This window comes from Larus michahellis, chromosome Z (genome assembly GCF_964199755.1).
Source record: "Larus michahellis chromosome Z, bLarMic1.1, whole genome shotgun sequence".
In the NCBI taxonomy this organism is placed as follows: domain Eukaryota; kingdom Metazoa; phylum Chordata; class Aves; order Charadriiformes; family Laridae; genus Larus; species Larus michahellis.
This window is the reverse complement of record NC_133930.1, coordinates 14,614,662-14,632,934: the sequence shown is the minus strand read 5'-3', so window position 1 is coordinate 14,632,934 and position 18,273 is coordinate 14,614,662. Positions and strand designations below refer to the sequence as shown.

Here is an 18,273-nt window from a genome sequence, read left to right as displayed (position 1 = left end):
CTCTCCGGTAGTTAGTATAGATGCAGGCAAGGTGATTGAGTGAAGAGTCTTACTATGGCCTTGATCTTTAATTCTTCAAGCATTTTTTTTCTAGGCAGTTTTGAGGATTTGTAAGATACATAAAGCCTTATTTTCTGTATATGCATGCTATATATTTGTGTTGTATACTTCATGTTAGGCTAAGAACAGCAAAAGTAACTCAGTTTATGGAGAGTTTATAGCCATTGCAGTATGTTTTCTGCCTTTCCTAGACTCAGTAGAGAATTTTCTACATGTGAATGAGAACTGTGCTTTACGCACCATTCACTTTATACTTTGATCCAATAACGCAACAAAGGAAAATTCAGAATGCTGAAGATAAGCATTGTGGGGAGGGTATGTTGAGGTGGCCAGAGTAAAGACATCTTTATTCTAACTTATTTTGGGTTACTTCTAGGGGAGCTTTATATTTCATAAGCTCAGACCTGTTGATCAGCTGCGGCATCTGCTTGTTAGTAATATAGGTGGAGATGGAGAAGAGATTGAAAGGTTTTTCAAGTTGCATCAGGTAAGAGCTTTTGACCTGTTGTGCAAAATGGAAGATTTATGATATTTATATAAATATAATTACTTCCCTTGTCACCTTTTTGTTGTTTCTATAAACTTCTAATTATCATTTCATTTATTGATTAAAGTATTAGCTTTTCCTCCTGTATTGTCTACATAAAACAAGATTGTATAATGAGAAATAACTTACCATTTTATGATACTTAAAAATGGAAGTGTAATCCACTTTCCCTGAAATTCTTAGATTCTTGTACGCAGAAGTATAATTCAATTCTTAGAAGCGGAGGAAGAGTTTCTAAAAAAGTTAAATTCCTACCGCTACAAGAGGTTTTTACATTTTGAAGGCCAGTAGAAATGTGTAAAATTGGTCTGTGTTTTTGTTTAAGGTGAATGACAAACACAGGTGACAATTTTGACTAGTACTGATTAGTATCTGTAGTGAATGTTCACTGTAATCCATACTCTTGTGCTTTGATAGGACATACTAAGTGATGTTTTAACATGCCATTAGAATATTCATACCATTATTTGTATAGATTTTTTTTCTTCAAACACAATCTTAGTTTACATTTCTGTAGAAATTGTGTGATTCTTAGACATAATTAGGTGACAGACATGGAGATTGTTTCCTACCCATAATCATACTGAGTTTGCAAGAACTGTGTAGCAAAAACTTACCTGCTATAGTGGGATGCCTCCCTGTGATTCACTTCCTGTCTATAATTGGGAGGAGCTGATTTCCTTGCCTTCTAAATAAAATTATGCAAAAAGTATTCACTGTTTAGTTATTGAGCAATATAACTTCTATACGTTTCTTACCACCTTGATAGAAGCTGCAACACTAACAGTATAATATGCCTTAGGAGGATCAAGCCTGTGCCACTTGCCTTATCTTGGCCTGTTCTAATGCTGCATGTGATAGAGAGGTATCGGCCTGGGCTACTCGAGCATTCTTCAGGTAAGTTTCAATTCTGTAGGTTGTTGTGAATATTATGCAGGATCGCTACACCCACTGAATAATTGTACAGGCTCTTTAACTTGCTGCCTGAGCGAGCGCTGTTTTAAAATGAGCATAGACTGTTAACTCTGGTGGATTATGGTTCTGCACTAATTCAGGGCTCTTCAACAAAGGAAGCTTCCTGTAATGGTGATTTGTGGCTGTTTCCCCTTTTGGACGCTTGTATTCCACATGTAGTGGAGGCTACTGAAAATGCAGTTAAATGTGCTTGAAATGCACTTATCTATACTTCACAGAAGTGCAATGTGTGGTAATATCTTTAATGAGAGCAACTCAGGCAGTGGAAAAAGGACAGATTTTTTTTATTTTTGTGGGGGGGTTGTGTTTGGTTTTTGGTTTGGTTTTGTTTTTTTCTTAACATTGTAGTTAGTTATGCTGTTGACCATTGCACCAAGGAAATTTATATTCAAGTGGCCTTACCCTGTTCAGGGCCTTATGGCTCTTGGTCATAGATGTTGAGGGTTTTTTATTTATTTTTTTATTTGTTGTTTGGTTTGGTTTTTTCCACTACAAATTGAGTGAGGAAGTACGGGCTTCCACTCTGGAGGATTAATTTGTCATCTATGTATCTTAAGTGCTACATATCCTTGGTATGGTGCAGATATGTGTATTTTAACTAGCTACCTTAATCAAGTTGGTGTATCATGTAGCCTGAAGGAAAAACAGGTTTTTGGTAATATATGTATATTTTAATTAGCTGCCTTATACAAGTTGGTATATTATGGATCTCTTGGCTGTCCTGTAGGAGGGCCACGTGGCCTGGAGGAAAAAAGGGGGTTGGTAAGATGCAGCTGTTAAAAGTGATGATAAAATGTGCGTCTTGGACTGTATGTCTGCATTAGAGTTGGAGTGTAATGTTCCCTAAAGCTTGCTTGTCCTTTTCCAAAACTTGTGCAGGTGTTAGATCAAGTCAGCTACTCTGAGTAGGCTATGAATAGTTGTTCTTTGTAAACTCAATTACATTACAAGATCTGATAGAAAATGTGGATGATAACTCTGGAGAGATGGGTGTTAGCAAGGAAAGACGTAACAAGGTGCTCGTGTAGCACTGTAGGAGAGAGATGGATAGAAATGACTTGTGGAAGATAGAAGGATAAGCATGGGTCATGGCAACTGTGTCCTTCCTTCCACTTCCCTGTAGCGGCAAATCATAAAAACATATAAAGCATAAACCTGATTTTGAGAATTGGTAAATTTTTCTCTGAAGCCTGATTGTATCATATCACGACAGGACTTAAAACATCCACAAAAAAATACTTAGTTGTTCATCTAACTTGTCTTTGCAATTGCATATGTTGTGCTTTTCATATAACGCGTATGCATTTAGTTTTCTTTTCTTCTGACAAAAGTCAAAGATATTTCTGAAAAGTTATGCTGTTTTTTTATTGCCCATTTTAAAAGAACCCCAAAATCCTGTTAATTCTTGAAGACGTGAAAGTTAAATGGACTGTGTATGGAGCGTGAGGAATTTTTATCTTTGCATTTAAATTTTAGGTATGGTGGAGAAGCACAGATGAGGTTTCCATCAGCTCTGCCTCCTCCAAGTAATGTTGGACCTATCTTGGGTTCTCCTGTTCCTGCCAGTAAGTAGCAAGCATTTCATGGTTTGGGACAGGTTTGGGGTTTTTTTCCTTAAATATATAATATTTTGTCTTCTCACAAGTACCTGTGTTCTTTTTGTCTGAAATAGTTCTTGATTTTCCACTCATTGGCTGATTAATTGCAGGGTTTTTTCCATTTCTCTTGAGTGATTCTTGGATTCCATGGGAGGTTGATGTGGACTTTAACTATGTCTGCATGTTGCATATAGTCTATTAAGATTATGTGAAGAAGGTATATGTTTCTTGCTGCCAGAGGCAGTTCAGCAGCCAGAGAACAATTTATGAATACTATAGTTCAAACTTTACAAAGATTAGTTGGTTTGTTGTGTGGCTAAAACAGATTATCTTCTTATGGTGTCATTGTCACGCTTCATCAGATACTGCTTATGAAAAGAAAACAAAAATTTTGATAAAGAAATGGGTTAGTCATTTGGAGTGATTTCTCCCTGTAAAAGCTCTAGGTTCAGCATTTGCTTTCTGCTTAGGTCATCAGTGCCACATGCAAATGAGAATAGTGTCTAATCTTTCTCCTCAGAACTTGATGCTTATTGGTATGCAGGACTTTCTGTATTACTCAGATTCATTGAAATTACTACAGTTGCTTTAGGAATTTGTCCCTTAACATGTGTTACTCAGTTCCAGGTCTTAAGGGTTTTTACAAAAGAAATTCATAATGATGTAGGAGGTTGTAGTAAGGTGGGTGTCAGTCTCTTCTCTGAAGTAACAAGCGATAGGACAAGAGGAAAGTGTCCTCAATTTGTGCCAGGGGCAGTTTAGATTGGATATTAGGAAAAAATTCTTCACCGAAAAGGTTGTCAAACACTGGTACAGGCTGCCCAGGGAGGTGGTGGAGTCACCATGCCTGGAGGTATTTAAAAGATGGGTAGATGCGGTGGCTAGGGACATGGTTTAGTGGTGGACTTGGCAGTGCTAGGCTAACAGTTGGACTTGATGGTCTTAAAGGTCTTTTCCAACCTGAGCGATTCTATGAATTTGGAACTCACTGACTTAAATTAAATACATTTTTTAGTCAGGAACTCATTAATTTCCAAGATCCTTTACCCTTATCTGACATGCAGCATTCAATTTTACACATCAGACTTGGGGAAAAAACTTGATTGCCTGGAATGCAAAGAAATTCCATTTTTGTCATATATCCACATTCGTAAGTATTGGAGAAAGGTGTGCTGAACTGGAATGGAGTTTTGGAAAAACAGTTGACCCTCTTTTTCAGAATTCTTAGCTAGTATTAAAATACTAAGAAGGGTGGCTATTTTTAATGCATCAATGGCATCGCTTTCCAAGCCTGATGATGTGGAACAATAGCAATGCGGGCAGGAGCTGAGGCAAAGAGTAAGAAAGTAAAATTAAATCTGAGTTGGAGGGAACAGGAATTATGGGGAGAACAGGTGCTAGGAGCAGACTGAGAATGAAAGTAAGGTGTGGGGGAACTGACAAGAAGCTCTGTAATCAATAAGGTGACTCCTTTTAGAAGTAAATGTAATTTTCCCAAGTCTAAATGTTTGGATATTTTTATCGTTTGCTGTCATATATGCCTCTTTGAAACCTAGTATCGAAGGATGTGTTTCCATTTTGCTTCAGTGACAGGTCCAGGTGGAAGATGGCACCATTCTTCTGCTACTGCTTACTCTGTTTGCTCAAAGGGTAGAGAACTGTCATGTGAAATTAAGATTCTGATATTGTGGATGTCCCACATGGTGGGTCAGGCCATGCTGACAGAAATTGCTTAAAATTGAAATTTTGCATGTGAAGCTATATTACAATAATGTTGTCATTAAACGGCCAGGCATGTGTCGTGTTTTAACCCTGGCCATCAGCCAGGAGCATGCAGCTATTTGCTCACTGTCCCCTGCCCCCAGTAGGGTAGGGAGAAAAAGAAGTAAAAAACCCAACAGCCTTGTGGGTTGAGATAAAGACAGTTTAATAGAACAGTAATAGAAGAGAAAATAATAATAATGGTAAAAGTATATACAAAGTAAGTGATGAAATACAATTGCCCTCACCACCACAATGATCCATGGCTGAGCCCATCCTGCCTGAGCAGCAATCATGGATTCCTGCCCCCACCCAGCCTACCCCCGTTTATAGACTGAGCATGATGTCTTTGGTATGGAATATTCCTTCGGCCACCTTGTCCTGTCTGTGCTCCCTTTTAGCTTCTGTGGGAAGCTGTAAAAGTCCTTGACTTACTATAAACATTACTTAGTAACATGTGTTACCGACGTTTATCTCATACTAAATCCAAAACGCAGCATCTACTGGGAATAAAATTAACTCTATCCCAGCTGAAACCAGGACAGCACATTTAACTTAGTTTTCTCTTACTGTGTTGAAAGCCTAGTCATGCATTTGCTTGCTGCTTTTCTGCAAGTTTGTGATTTGCTTGGCAGGCAGGAGAATATGCTCTGAGAATGCATTGTCACTGTTTAGTGAAGGACTTTGTTATCTTTTGCACTGTTGTGTGTTGCCAAGTAGAGAGAAGCTTAGTGAACAAGCAAGAAGGACTGATTTGATAAAAGCTGAGTTTTCAGAGTGCCAGCTTGCCCTTTCTGCGATATATCATCATACATGCTGATGGTACATGGACATTTTTGTAGATGACCACAGGTGTTGCTCATATTTTGGGGTCTTAAGCTAGGTATTCAGACTTAATTTGCAGGAGGGTTGAGTATTCACAGCTGAATCTGTGGCCGTGGACAGTCTCAAACTGAATGTTCTAATTTAACAGTGTTTGTCCAACTGCCCTATGTAAAAATTAAGAGTAATAATACCAGTTTCTTTCAGTTGAGTGCTTTGAAGGTAAAGTTGATTTATTTTTTTTTAAAAAAAGATCTAAATGATTGAAGGTGAGTGCTTTGAGAATAGGTGCTTGTATCAGGAATGGGAGCAGTCAGAAGGTGAAGAACAACAAAAAGTATGTGGACAGCATTGTGCTCAATGCAGGGAACAGATGGTGTGCAATAAATAACACGTGAATGATGGAAAAAAAATACTTAATAACTGTTCTTGAAAGAAGTGTATGCATTTGCTTCACTTACAGAGTGTTGTGTTTATAAGAAGTGAGTGCAATTTGGTATTTCACTGTACATAAAAGCTGTCAGAATGATTCTAACTTTAAAATGATTGATTTAACAACTTTGCTGCGTTTGCACAGGGATTTTGTGGGTTATATTTTGGTTTGTGGGGTTTTTTTATTTCTTTGGTTTTTTGTTTTTAACAAACTTACCTTTATTTCTCTTCCCTTTTAGGTCCCCCTTTGACTGTTGATAGTCTGTATCCTGTTAGCTTTTTGACAACACCTGGGCAAGGTAACGCTGCCTTTTCCTTTGCTGGAGAAATTTTTTTTCAACTAGGCTTTTTTATTTGCATTCAAATGAGTAATATTTACATACTTTTACCCTAGGTTTACAACCTCCTAGTATGTCAACTCCCATGTTACCTTCTGGGAATTCCATGTCTCACCCTGGTACCTCCATTAGTGGAATGATGGGTCCCGAGATAGTATTCTCTGGAAGACACAATGGCATCTGCATATACTTTGCTCGGATTATAGGGTGAGGTGTTGGTGTAAAAAGATACTCAGTCACTCAATTTATTTCATAGTTTTTCTTTTTTCTTTCGTCTAATGTTTGTGGGTGTTGAATTCTATCTTAGTGGCATTTAAATTTGAAATTAATGAAGTGCTTTTTTATGTTGTGTTAATGAAGTACTTGTTGATATAATACATTCTCTTTAGAGCTCTATTAATAATAATACATTCAGTGAACAGCTAGGACAGGAAAGCTGCTTAGACATTGATCCTGCAATCAAGTGTATATATATGCACAACTCTGAAAACCACAGTTTTATTTTTCAAACCTATGAGCTGTATGTTTTAAACTCCTACCAAAGGATGAAACAGAAATGCAGAAGGACATACGGGATCAAAGTCCTGGCATGAAGTACTTTCTGTTAACAAGCTTTAAACAAAATGCTCAAATCAGAGTAATGAAGCAAGACTAAAGAGGATTCTGTTACTTGGATGTTGAGTCCTGTGTTACTAAACACTCCAGGCAAGAGCACAGGTCCTCATGTGTTTATCATCTCTCTGCAGGCTGGGTGGGAAAGAAATTTTTGTTACGATGCATGTTTGCCTACACTATATTTCCAGAGAATAACATTGGCCTATCTTTAAAGTATTTGAGACTATCAGAATTCATTTGATTAAAGTTTTAAAATTTGAAATTTTGTTAATTATCTGTATCCATAGCATTCAGAAATGTATAATGGTAACTTTTTTTGAATACTTAATTTTTGCCAAATTAAATCCTTATTTTAGACCTTGAAGTGAAAAGCATTACCGTTTCTTTCTTAAGAAATTATACGTGGAAGACTTGCAATAATAGTTGCATATATTACTTGGCTTTTAACACAGTACTGTTTTGTGTTGCAGAAATATTTGGGATGGCAGTATAGTTGTGGAGAGAGTTTTCAAAAGTGGCAATCGAGAAGTTGTTGCAGTATGTAAAAGATTATTTTGTATTTTTAAAAGTTCCTTGTAGTATATGTCTTAAACCCTGTTATTGTTCCCAATTATAAACTGATATGGGAAAAAAAACATCTTTATGATTTGAATATTTTCTTAAGTGCTGCGCTCTTAACTGAGGAGTAACTGTAGGTTTTAAATCTTTTTAAGCTAGTATTTTGAATGTTACTTCTTAAGAAACCTAACTGTAATTTGATCTCTGTTGTTAATTGTCAATGGCGAGTTTTCTCCATGTTTAGTGATTGCACTTCCTTCATTTATGCATACCCCTTCTAGACAAAGCCTAAAAATAAAACGCTTTATTGGGTTGGAATAAACATTGCAGTTAAGTAAGGACACCAAAAGATTTCCAGCATCTTCCTGACTAAAATCTTGGTGTTTTGCTTTTTGTCTGTGATCAAAATAGCAAAATCTTTTCTGACTGCGGATGTTAGTAGAATCCTGAACTGAGTAATTTCAGCAATGCAAATTAACTGCTATGTGAGCTTTCTTCCTTCAGTTATAAGGTAACTGGGACACTCTGGAAGACTTTGGCTAAGACTCTGTGTCTTAGCAGTGCTCAACCGTTGTTTAAGTTCACAGTTGGAAATGGTAAAACACAGCTGATTTGGTTATCAGAGGCACAAAGAAAGTAGCATCTTGAATACAGTATATCTTCAGAGGACTACTGACTCTTCACATGTGTGTCCCCTCCTCAATGACTGTGTTGTGTTCTAATGATAGCATTACTGTTACGCTATTTATTTGTTGTACCCTCTTTGTTGCGTTTGTCTTTTTAGAAGCCTTAGTTTAAAACTATAAATTTTTGGAAAAAAGTTTGGAAACTAAGCTTTCTGTAAAGAAGTCTGTTTTCTTTTGCAGGTAGAAAGCAGTGTTCCATCTCATGCGCTGGAATGTGTACTACAAGAACTAAAAGGTTTACAAGAATTTCTGGACAGAAATTCCCAGTTTGCTACAGTAGGAGCCCTTGGAAACCCAAGGTATTATTCATGAAGTTTTAAATTTACTAGTGGTATTTAATGTCCAGCTTTTGAAAAACTATACCATGCGTATTTGTGTTGAGTTGAAGTGTATGTGTGGTCTCCAGCTGCAACTAGTCAGATACTAAAAATGAGTTGTTAAAATTAATCTTTAAAAGATTCTGTATTTGTAATCATATTGATATCTCTTTTTATTTTGGAATTGCAGTTTCAGTACACCAGCTAATCTGCAACAGAGGCTCCTGGGTTTCATGCGGCCCGATGGTGGAAGTTCTCAGCAAGTCCAGCAAGAACTCCAGAGGAAATACCATGGTATGTAATTACTTTTGAACAGGAAGTATCAGGGAATGCTGCATTTAGATGTTGCCTTTCTCACTTTTCTTTTTAAAACCTGTGAATGCTTTTTTTCCATACAAATTTAGCATTAATCAGTATGCCACACTCAGTAATAAGTTCTTCAGAAAAAGCACTGTAGTTTGGATGCTAACTTTGCTAGCACTTTTCATATGGTATAGACCATATCATACTGTTCTATGAGAAGCAGTGCTTCTGTAGTGATACCGATGTGAAAAAAATCAGGTATGTATGGCTCTACTAGAGGTCAAGCATATACCCAGACAGCCTGTAGGTTGACAGTGGCAAGAGACTTTGTTTTTTATACGCTACAGGTGTTACCTTTCAGTTTGACAGTGAAAGCTTTAATATTGCAACTAATTAAAGCAGTCTACAAATGAGAATATCCCTCTATGAAGAGATTCTAGGTTTCAACACAGTAACATCTAGTGGTCTTGAGCCACCGCAAAACACAAGTTGTGTCTTTCCATTTATTAAGCTAAAGTAAAAGTACTTGAACTTGGAACCACTTTTAAACTTCTCTCTCTCATAAAAAGAATTAAATTTCAACTCTCAGTAGATATGTATCCTCTTTATCCTATTTTCACATTCAATCTTGAAATACAGAACTAGAGGTTTCTTTGTATGCTTACCTGTTGTTTGGGTTTTTTTCTTTCTAATGTTGTCCATGGTTCATAAGATTGTTTCATCTCCTCGTTACAATACTTAGTAGCTGCACACTCATTTATATTTTCAGGATAGCAATTGTTAAGCAATTCATTTGTGAGGCAAGTGAGTATGTTGTCCTATTAAAAAGAAATACTGCGATGCAAATTGCTGAAGTTACAGTTGCTGAAATGTCTACAAAACTTTGTTTAGACCTTTGTTTGGCCTGTCACATGGCCCTTTGAACTCGTTTCCTCCAATAGTATAGCTTATGTAGAATTGGTAGATATTTAATAATTTTATTTTTGATTTTTATGCATTCCAAAGCCCATAAACTCTTTTAGATTGCTAAATGACACAATATAATTATTGCTGCCTCATATCTGAACTGTAAGCACTCAAAAGTAAAGACATAAATTGTTGCAATTGTATTCCACTTGTGTAATAAGTATGTCCATATTATTCTTTCTGTGAATATATAATACATCTTACCAGATTTAAATGTTACTAGTTTTTTGGTTAGTTGTTGTTCCTTTAAAGATAGTGTAGACACTGTTGACCCAAGTTGTAATTGTAATTGTTCTTTCTAAAAGCAAATACAGGTAATCAAACAAAAAGGGAATACGTATGGTTTTATTTTTATTTCTTTTATGTGCATCATAAATACATCTGTAATAACTATTTATGACAAATCCAAGCGAAAATTTAACACTGATATGTAAATCCAGTGCACTCACATGAAGCCATACTACTTTTTGAGAAAGTACTCCTCCTGTATTGCATAGTTTGAAGTAAATGTTAACAGATGGTATTTGTTTTGGGGAAATGTTAACATGGCACTTTGCTCTAAAGAGAGCTAGACAGCATTAATCAAGAATGGAAGAGGAAAAAAAAATTAGAAATTTAAGGAGATTGTCTTTCAGGAGCGACTCATTCTGGATGTCATCTCCAAACACACAGAGGAACAGGAAGTTATTGGAAGTGGTCAGCATGGATTTACCAAGGGCAAATCATGCCTGACCAATCTGATAGCTTTCTGTGATGTTATAACGGGTTGGCTGGATGAGGGGAGAGCCGTAGATGTCATCTACCTTGACCTTAGCAAGGCTTTTGACACTGTCTCCCATAACATCCTCATTAGGAAGCTGAGGAAGTATGGGCTAGACGAGGTGACAGTGAGGTGGATCGAGAGCTGGCTGTGTGACAGAACTCAGAGGGTTGTGATCAGCGGCACAGAGTCCAGTTGGAGGCCTGTAACCAGTGGTGTCCCTCAGGGGTCAATACTTGGACCAATTTTGTTCAATATATTCATTAATGACCTAGATGATGGGACAGAGTGTATCCTCAGCAAGTTTGCTGATGATACCAAGCTGGGAGGGGTGGCCGACGCTCCAGAGGGCCGTGCTGCCATCCAGCGTGACCTGGACAGGCTGGAGAGCTGGGCAGAGAAGAACCTAATGAGATTCAACAAAAGCAAGTGTAGGGTCCTGCACCTGGGAAGGAAGAATGCCAAACACCAGTATAGGTTAGGGGCGGACATGCTGGGAAGCAGCTATGAGGAGAAGGACCTGGGGGTCCTGGTAGACAGCAAATTATCCATGAGCCAGGAGTGTGCCCTTGTCGCCAAGAATGCCAATGGCATCCTGGGCTGCATAGGGAAGACTGTGGCCAGTAGGTCGAGGGAGGTCATTGTCCCCCTCTACTCTGCACTGGTGAGGCCACAACTGGAGTACTGTGTCCAGTTTTGGGCTCCCCAGTTCAAGAGGGACAGGGAACTACTGGAGCGAGTCCAGCGTAGGGCAACCAAGATGATTGAGGGATTGGAGCATCTCCCTTATGAGGAAAGGCTGAAAGAGCTGGGACTCTTTAGCCTGGAGAAGAGAAGGCTGAGGGGGGACCTGATTAATGTTTACAAGTATCTAAAGGGTGGGTTTAAGGAGGACGGAGCCAGGCTCTTTTCAATGGTTCCCAGCGACAGGACAAGGGGCAATGGGCACAAGCTAGAACATAGGAAGTTCCGTTCAAATACACGGAAAAACTTCTTTACAGTGAGGGTGACAGAGCACTGGAACAGGCTGCCCAGGGAGGTTGTGGAGTCCCCTTCTCTGGAGATTTTCAAGACCCGCCTGGATGCAGTCCTGAGGGATGTGCTTTAGGCAATCCTGCTCTAGCAGGGGAGTTGGACTAGATGATCTCTAGAGGTCCCTTCCAACTCTGAAGATTCCGTGATTCCGTGATTCCGTGATTGTTGTTGTAAAAACACAAAAATTTGCATGCTAATTTGAAACATGTAACGCAGTTACTTATTGACAATCTCTGCTTTTTCAGCTGAGGCGCAGCTAACTGAGAAGACCTCACTTCAAGGCATCCAGCAGCTTATACGCAAAACTTGCCAGGCACTGGCTTTATGGAAGTTGCTGTGTGAGCACCAATTCAGTGTTGTTGTAGGTGAGCTTCAAAAGGTACGAGCTGAATCATATAATCTTAATTTGTTTGTATTTAACATCTGAATTTCTTTTGCTACCTAAATATTCCCAAGGAAGTATTACTTTAATACACTGAGAAACAACATGAAGCTTAAACCACATATAGATTTTTATTCAGGTTGCAAGTGTTTATTTTTAAGAGACTCACGTGTAGTATTGACCTCATCACCCAATTTTAGCAAATTGGAAGTGTTACTAACAATAGAATTTATTTTAATTTTGACAGTTAATGAGTCTGATTTTATAAATTACTGTGTTTACCTTAAGCACATTCTGCAAAATGTGCTGAAAAGAATAGACCAATGTCGTCCAGCCAAAACCACTCTTTGTGTTGGTAAAGGTTTAACAGCGGACAGCGCTAGGGTTGTAGAGTCTCAAACCCTTGCATTTTTGTGTAAGTAGGCGTCCAGAATGCATCACCGAACAGCTGAGGTTGGAAGGGAGCTATGGATTGCCCACACCTGTGTCCAGTAAGATTTTTAATATGTCCAAAGGTGGAGATTCCACAGCCTCTAGAGTAAAAAAGATTTTTCTTATGTTCAGATGTAATTTCCTTTGCTTCAGCTTTTGGTCATTGCATCATGTTCTGTCACTGAGCACCACTGAGAAAAGTCTGGCTTTACCTTCTTTACACCTTCCCATAAATATTAGTAAGATCCCACACACTGTCCCCTGAGCCTTCTCTTCTCCAGGCTAAAGAGGAGTTCTCACTGTCCTTTGGCATCCAAGGGTCTACTGCCTTTCTTGATAGGGCTTTCTTTATTATTTCCATTTTGCTATTTAGTGTGTATTCTAAATAATGTATTTCTATGCTGTGCACTTCAGTCTTGGGAGTTTTGTATGTTTTTATTTACTGGAAACAGTTAATTTTGCTGCTATAATATGATTTTTCCGAAGAGAATAAACTAAAAACTTTGGTAAACTAATGAAATTTTTTCTATCTTCAGGAACTTCAAGAACATCTAAAGATTACTGCTTTCAAAGACTTGGTAATTAGAGACAGAGAGTTGACTGGAGCACTCATTGCCTCTCTCATAAACTGTTATATCAGAGATAATGCTGCTGTGGATGGCATCATTGCCCATTTGCAAGATATCTGTCCTCTTCTTTATAGCACTGATGATGCTGTGTGTTCCAAGGTAAGCGCACTTCCAAGTTTTACAGCACCAAAACACAACTTTAGAACATGTTCAAGTTAGGTAAGATGGGCAGCTTGTAAATCATTACGCTTAAGTAGTTTCTAGAGCACGAGAACTATTGAAGGTAGGTCATGTGCATGTTTATGTCTTGTAGTTGATTAATGCTGAAAATTATGTGAGCTTTGGTTTGAAGCATTTGCCGTTATTTGTAGTGTTCGTAGGGTGTCTACCTCCCATGCGATGTCTAACAAAACTGTCTTCTTGATCTTAATAAAATGTATTCTTATTCCTGTCTTTCCTCAGCATAGTCTCATGTTTTCTGTCTGCTGCCCAGTTTCATGGAATTTGTGGAAAGATAATTGTGTTTAAGAACTTCATTCTTTGAAGCTCTTCAAATAAATTTGAAAAAACTAACTGGTGAGGGAAGAATGGGGAACCAGTTGGTTGTTTAAGTCTTAAGCCCTTCTCTCTACTGCCATTGTACAGTCTTTCTGCTGGAAACCTGTGCTATCAAGTGATGAGAGAGTGCTTTTGAGAGGGTGATGTTTCTACTGTTTCAGCTTTGAAGTTTGGAATAAAAACTCATTAACTTAAAACAGTGGCCATGATCTGTTCATGATGTGTTCATGTGAATAATTTCCCATCATTTGTCTTTAGGCAAATGAACTGCTTCAGCGTTCTCGACAGGCTCAAAGCAAACTGGAAAAAGAGAAGATGCTAAGAGAGTCACTGAAAGAGTACCAGAAGATCAGCAATCAAGTAGACCTTGCTAATGTTTGTGCACAATATAGGCAAGGTAAGAGGCAATCATTGATCATGTTCTGGTAAATAGTTTCTGTAGTATCATTTTGTGCCGTCTTCTGTTTTGTTTATTTTGTTTACTAACTTTCAACTCATTTTATAGCATTTTACCTATATATGCCAACCTGTTCTCATATAAAGCCTTTCTAGATTTCACCAACCAATCAAAAAAAATACTTCTGTATAAAAATTTTCCCATCCACTTTTTTTCACACTGCAGTGTTTTATTTGTTTCATATATGTGGTAAAAATGTTTTTAGGAAAATTATAAGCAGATGGTAAATGACTATACTTTTGCAGGTAACGTGTTATACCAAATAAGCTGTTTGAAAGATGTTTCTGAATCCTGTTTGTGCTCTAGAAGCTAGTACGTAATTTAAATGTAGGTATAACTGTTGTAACAGTCAAGATTTCAGCCTCTATACAAATACATAACTTCAAACGTGCATGGATGTTTGTTAGGTACAGGTTAGGTTAGGTACAGGCATAAACCTTTATATGATACAGACTAGAGTGAAAAAGGTTTATTTGTTCTTGCTTGCTAAAATGGAAAGTGTTTGATGTCACCTTAATTTTGTCATAGGTTTAATAAAATAATGAATGGTGATATTTGTTGGGTTTTTTTTCTAGTGCGTTTCTATGAGGGAGTAGTAGAACTCTCTCTTACAGCTGCTGAGAAGAAAGATCCCCAGGGCCTTGGCCTTCATTTCTATAAAAATGGAGAACCAGAAGAGGATGTTGTTGGACTCCAAGCTTTTCAAGAGAGGCAAGTTTTCAGGATACCTTATTACCTTTATATGAGGTGCTTTATTTCAAGTGACTGGAAAAGTATCTCTTTTGGGGAAGGTATGTGCGGTAATGACAAATGAGCATTTTATAATAAGGGACACAATATAAATGTTTTTGCCCTGCATGCTGTCCTTGATTATCATTAATACAGCACAATCTTAATCTGGAACAGAGGGTAAACTGATAGATGCAAAAAACATGATCTGAACATTACAGAAAGACTTGTTAGGTGATTGAGAGCAAAGTAGATTGTGGCAACTACCTGACAATAAACTGTGACCTTTTTTAAATTTTAATAATGGTGTGGTGTTTACAAAGGCATACACTAACAACTTTTGAGAAGAGTGTTTCATAGATAGTTGCAATGAAAATTGTGAGGCTTTTATTTTCTTTTGCTGTATTTACAGATTGAACAGCTACAAGTGCATCACTGACACCCTTCAGGAGTTAGTGAATCAAAGTAAAGCTGCTCCTCAGTCTCCCAGTGTACCCAAAAAGCCAGGTCCTCCAGTGCTGTCATCTGACCCCAACATGCTAAGCAATGAAGAAGCAGGGCATCATGTAAGAAACTCACAAAAACATCATGACTGCATTCCAGAAAATAGTGTGATTTGAAGGGGTGTAGAATTTATTATTTTTTTTTTAAATTATGGAATAGTTTAGCGAAGTAAAAGTCAAGATTTGTCATAAATTGGCTTCTTCATGTACAGAGTGTTCATCAAAATGATGGCATGCAAATAACATGAAGCTAAGTATTGTTGTATATGTATTCAATGCTCGATGTGATGTAACCACTTCCAGAGTAACAGCTTTGATCTTTTCTTCCCTTAGTTTGAACAAATGCTAAAGCTGGCTCAGCGTTCAACGGATGAACTCTTCAGTATTGCACTTTACAACTGGTTGATACAAGTTGACTTGGCGGACAAACTGTTACAGGTGAGCTCATCTCTGTACAATGAAATTATTTGTCGGAGGGTTCTACTGAACTGGAAGAGTTAATTGTAATAGTGCTGATGCTTTAAAAACGAGGAGAGAGCAAGAATATAAGTGTTATCTTTATGACTTCTACAGGTTACTGCCCCCTTTTTGGAACCCTACCTTGTGCGGATGACCAAGATTGACCAAAACAAAGTCCGTTATATGGATTTACTGTGGCGATACTTCGAAAAGAACAGAAATTTTAGTAATGCAGCGAGAGTCTTGGCTAAGTTGGCTGACCTGCATAGGTATGGAGTATGTGTGATCTATTGCATATAGTGGGGTAATTGGGGAAAACCCAAACAAACTAAAATCAAAACCTTATAGGTAGGTATTTTAAGAGAAGGCCAAGGACAAGAAAAGGCCAATGCCCAAGGATGTTTGCTAAAAAAGATATAAATGAATGGAACATATTTAGCTACTAATCCAGGACACTATTGGAAAGAAATTACAGCTTGCAGTGTATTTCCTGTTGCAAGTATTAAGTAGTCATTTCTTACACAGAATTTTATCATGTGATAGTGTAACTGTGGAGCAGTGGGTTGAAAAGTACACTAGAACAGAGCGTGCAACAAAGATGGGGTTACATAGTTGGATAATGTCCAGCATGACTTAGTAAAATCACGAGAAGTCACATACTAATTTGCAGAGTCCAATTAGAATATAACTAACCCTCAAATCATTGTATTAAGTACCCATCTTATTTTGAATATTTGTTTTGCAGCACAGAAATTTCTCTTCAGCAGCGTCTTGAATACATTGCACGTGCCATTTTGAGTGCCAAAAGTTCTACTGCCATATCCTCTATGGCTGCAGATGGTGAATTCCTACATGAACTAGAAGAGAAAATGGAAGTAAGAAAAAAAATATTAATCTAAGCTACACTGTAAATGCATTATTTCACTTGTCTCATTGGCACGTGACATTTTATTACCAATTCTGTAGAAGAAGTTGTCTGTGTTTTCGTACAGACATGGCAAAGTTATGCAGTTGATAGGAGACTGTGAGGTGTAATATAGTAACGTTCCTACATTTAAATAAGTTAGTTAATTCTGGGTGTATTCTTAAGCTTTATTTAAATTAAGCCAATCTTGAAATATTTTTTCTTCTTAATCAAGGTTGCAAGGATCCAGCTTCAAATACAAGAAACATTACAAAGGCAGTATTCCCATCATTCTTCAGTGCAAGACGCAATCTCCCAGCTTGATGCTGAGCTGATGGATATAACCAAGGTGATTAAAATTCCTCTGTATTAAAAGTCAATTGATCACGTTTGCTGGGAGGGAAGCTGACTAGGAAAAGCAATAGAAGGACAGTCTGGCATTCCTGGTCTCAGAATGTCTGTTACCCTGGACTATCTTTTTCTGTACTTTCATATTCCTTCAATCTTTACTACTTTAATTTCTTCCATGTCTCTTAGATTTCTTCATTTAATGGGAAAATTGTTAGAAAATTAATGTTCTTAATTATAACTTCATTTAAAATTGGGGATTGTACTTAAGAAGTGAAACTAAATGTAGTAAAAAAAAAAAATCATTTAGTGTTTGGCAATAGTTCTTTAAGTTGCATGTTTACTAGTCTGATGTCTACCATACAAAATAATGAAAAGCTGAATTTAAAATTTTCCTTTTTAACCTACTTAAATGTAAAGCCTGGTAATTTTTCTTTCAGCTGTATGGAGAATTTGCTGACCCTTTTAAGCTCTCAGAGTGTAAGCTTGCAATTATACATTGTGCGGGTCATTCTGATCCTATCTTGGTGCAAACTCTCTGGCAAGAAATCATTGAGAAAGGTAGGTCTTAATGGAGTAGGAGTGGAACAAGCTAGAAGTATAGGAAAACGGTACAATTAAAGCTTTTAAGACTGATTCTGTGCTGCTACTGATGTGCTGTCCCAGTGAGATGTATCTTTTCTGGACTATTCTGTAATATATTTGGTAAGTGTAGTTAACTAGTAATTCATTAACGTTATTACCTTTGGCTTGTGTGACTAAAGGACAGAAAAGTAATATTTATAAGTATATGTTGGAGCATATTGCATGTATTGCTTGAATTCCAGATAACATTAAAGAAGTCATTTCATTCCTTGTTGTTCTTAGATGCCGTTATATATGGACTTCAGAATACCTGTGAAATCTTGTCTGAAGGCTTCACTATTAGGAAATTATAATAAAAATGTTTAAGTTATCATGAAAAAGATCAAAGAATCTTCAGGGAGTTCAGTGGTTTTATAACGTTGACAGGAGCAGAAGTGTAAGGGTTGTATCCATTCATAGAGAAGCAGAGTAGTGGGCACAGCTCTGCAAGCCTGTGTGATACACTCAGCTGTGGTAACCTGTCTCACCCTTTACCATGAGTTGGTTGTTCACTGTCTTACTCTTGTTTTATTTT

The 18,273-nt window shown here is 37.5% G+C and overlaps 1 protein-coding gene across 1 annotated transcript in view; it reads left to right on the top strand.

Moving 5' to 3' along the window:
• Positions 1-18,273, top strand: part of NUP155 (nucleoporin 155) — a 33,837-nt gene that overhangs the window by 10,694 nt on the left and 4,870 nt on the right. The window contains exons 14-31 of the mRNA XM_074570199.1: positions 437-547; positions 1,410-1,504; positions 3,059-3,147; positions 6,435-6,494; positions 6,590-6,740; positions 7,619-7,685; positions 8,573-8,691; positions 8,900-9,003; positions 12,019-12,152; positions 13,124-13,315; positions 13,973-14,111; positions 14,747-14,882; positions 15,313-15,466; positions 15,737-15,841; positions 15,977-16,131; positions 16,608-16,737; positions 17,002-17,115; positions 17,555-17,675. Coding sequence (XP_074426300.1) covers positions 437-547; positions 1,410-1,504; positions 3,059-3,147; positions 6,435-6,494; positions 6,590-6,740; positions 7,619-7,685; positions 8,573-8,691; positions 8,900-9,003; positions 12,019-12,152; positions 13,124-13,315; positions 13,973-14,111; positions 14,747-14,882; positions 15,313-15,466; positions 15,737-15,841; positions 15,977-16,131; positions 16,608-16,737; positions 17,002-17,115; positions 17,555-17,675 — 2,176 coding nt within the window. The remainder of the gene's footprint in view (positions 1-436; positions 548-1,409; positions 1,505-3,058; positions 3,148-6,434; positions 6,495-6,589; positions 6,741-7,618; positions 7,686-8,572; positions 8,692-8,899; positions 9,004-12,018; positions 12,153-13,123; positions 13,316-13,972; positions 14,112-14,746; positions 14,883-15,312; positions 15,467-15,736; positions 15,842-15,976; positions 16,132-16,607; positions 16,738-17,001; positions 17,116-17,554; positions 17,676-18,273) is intronic.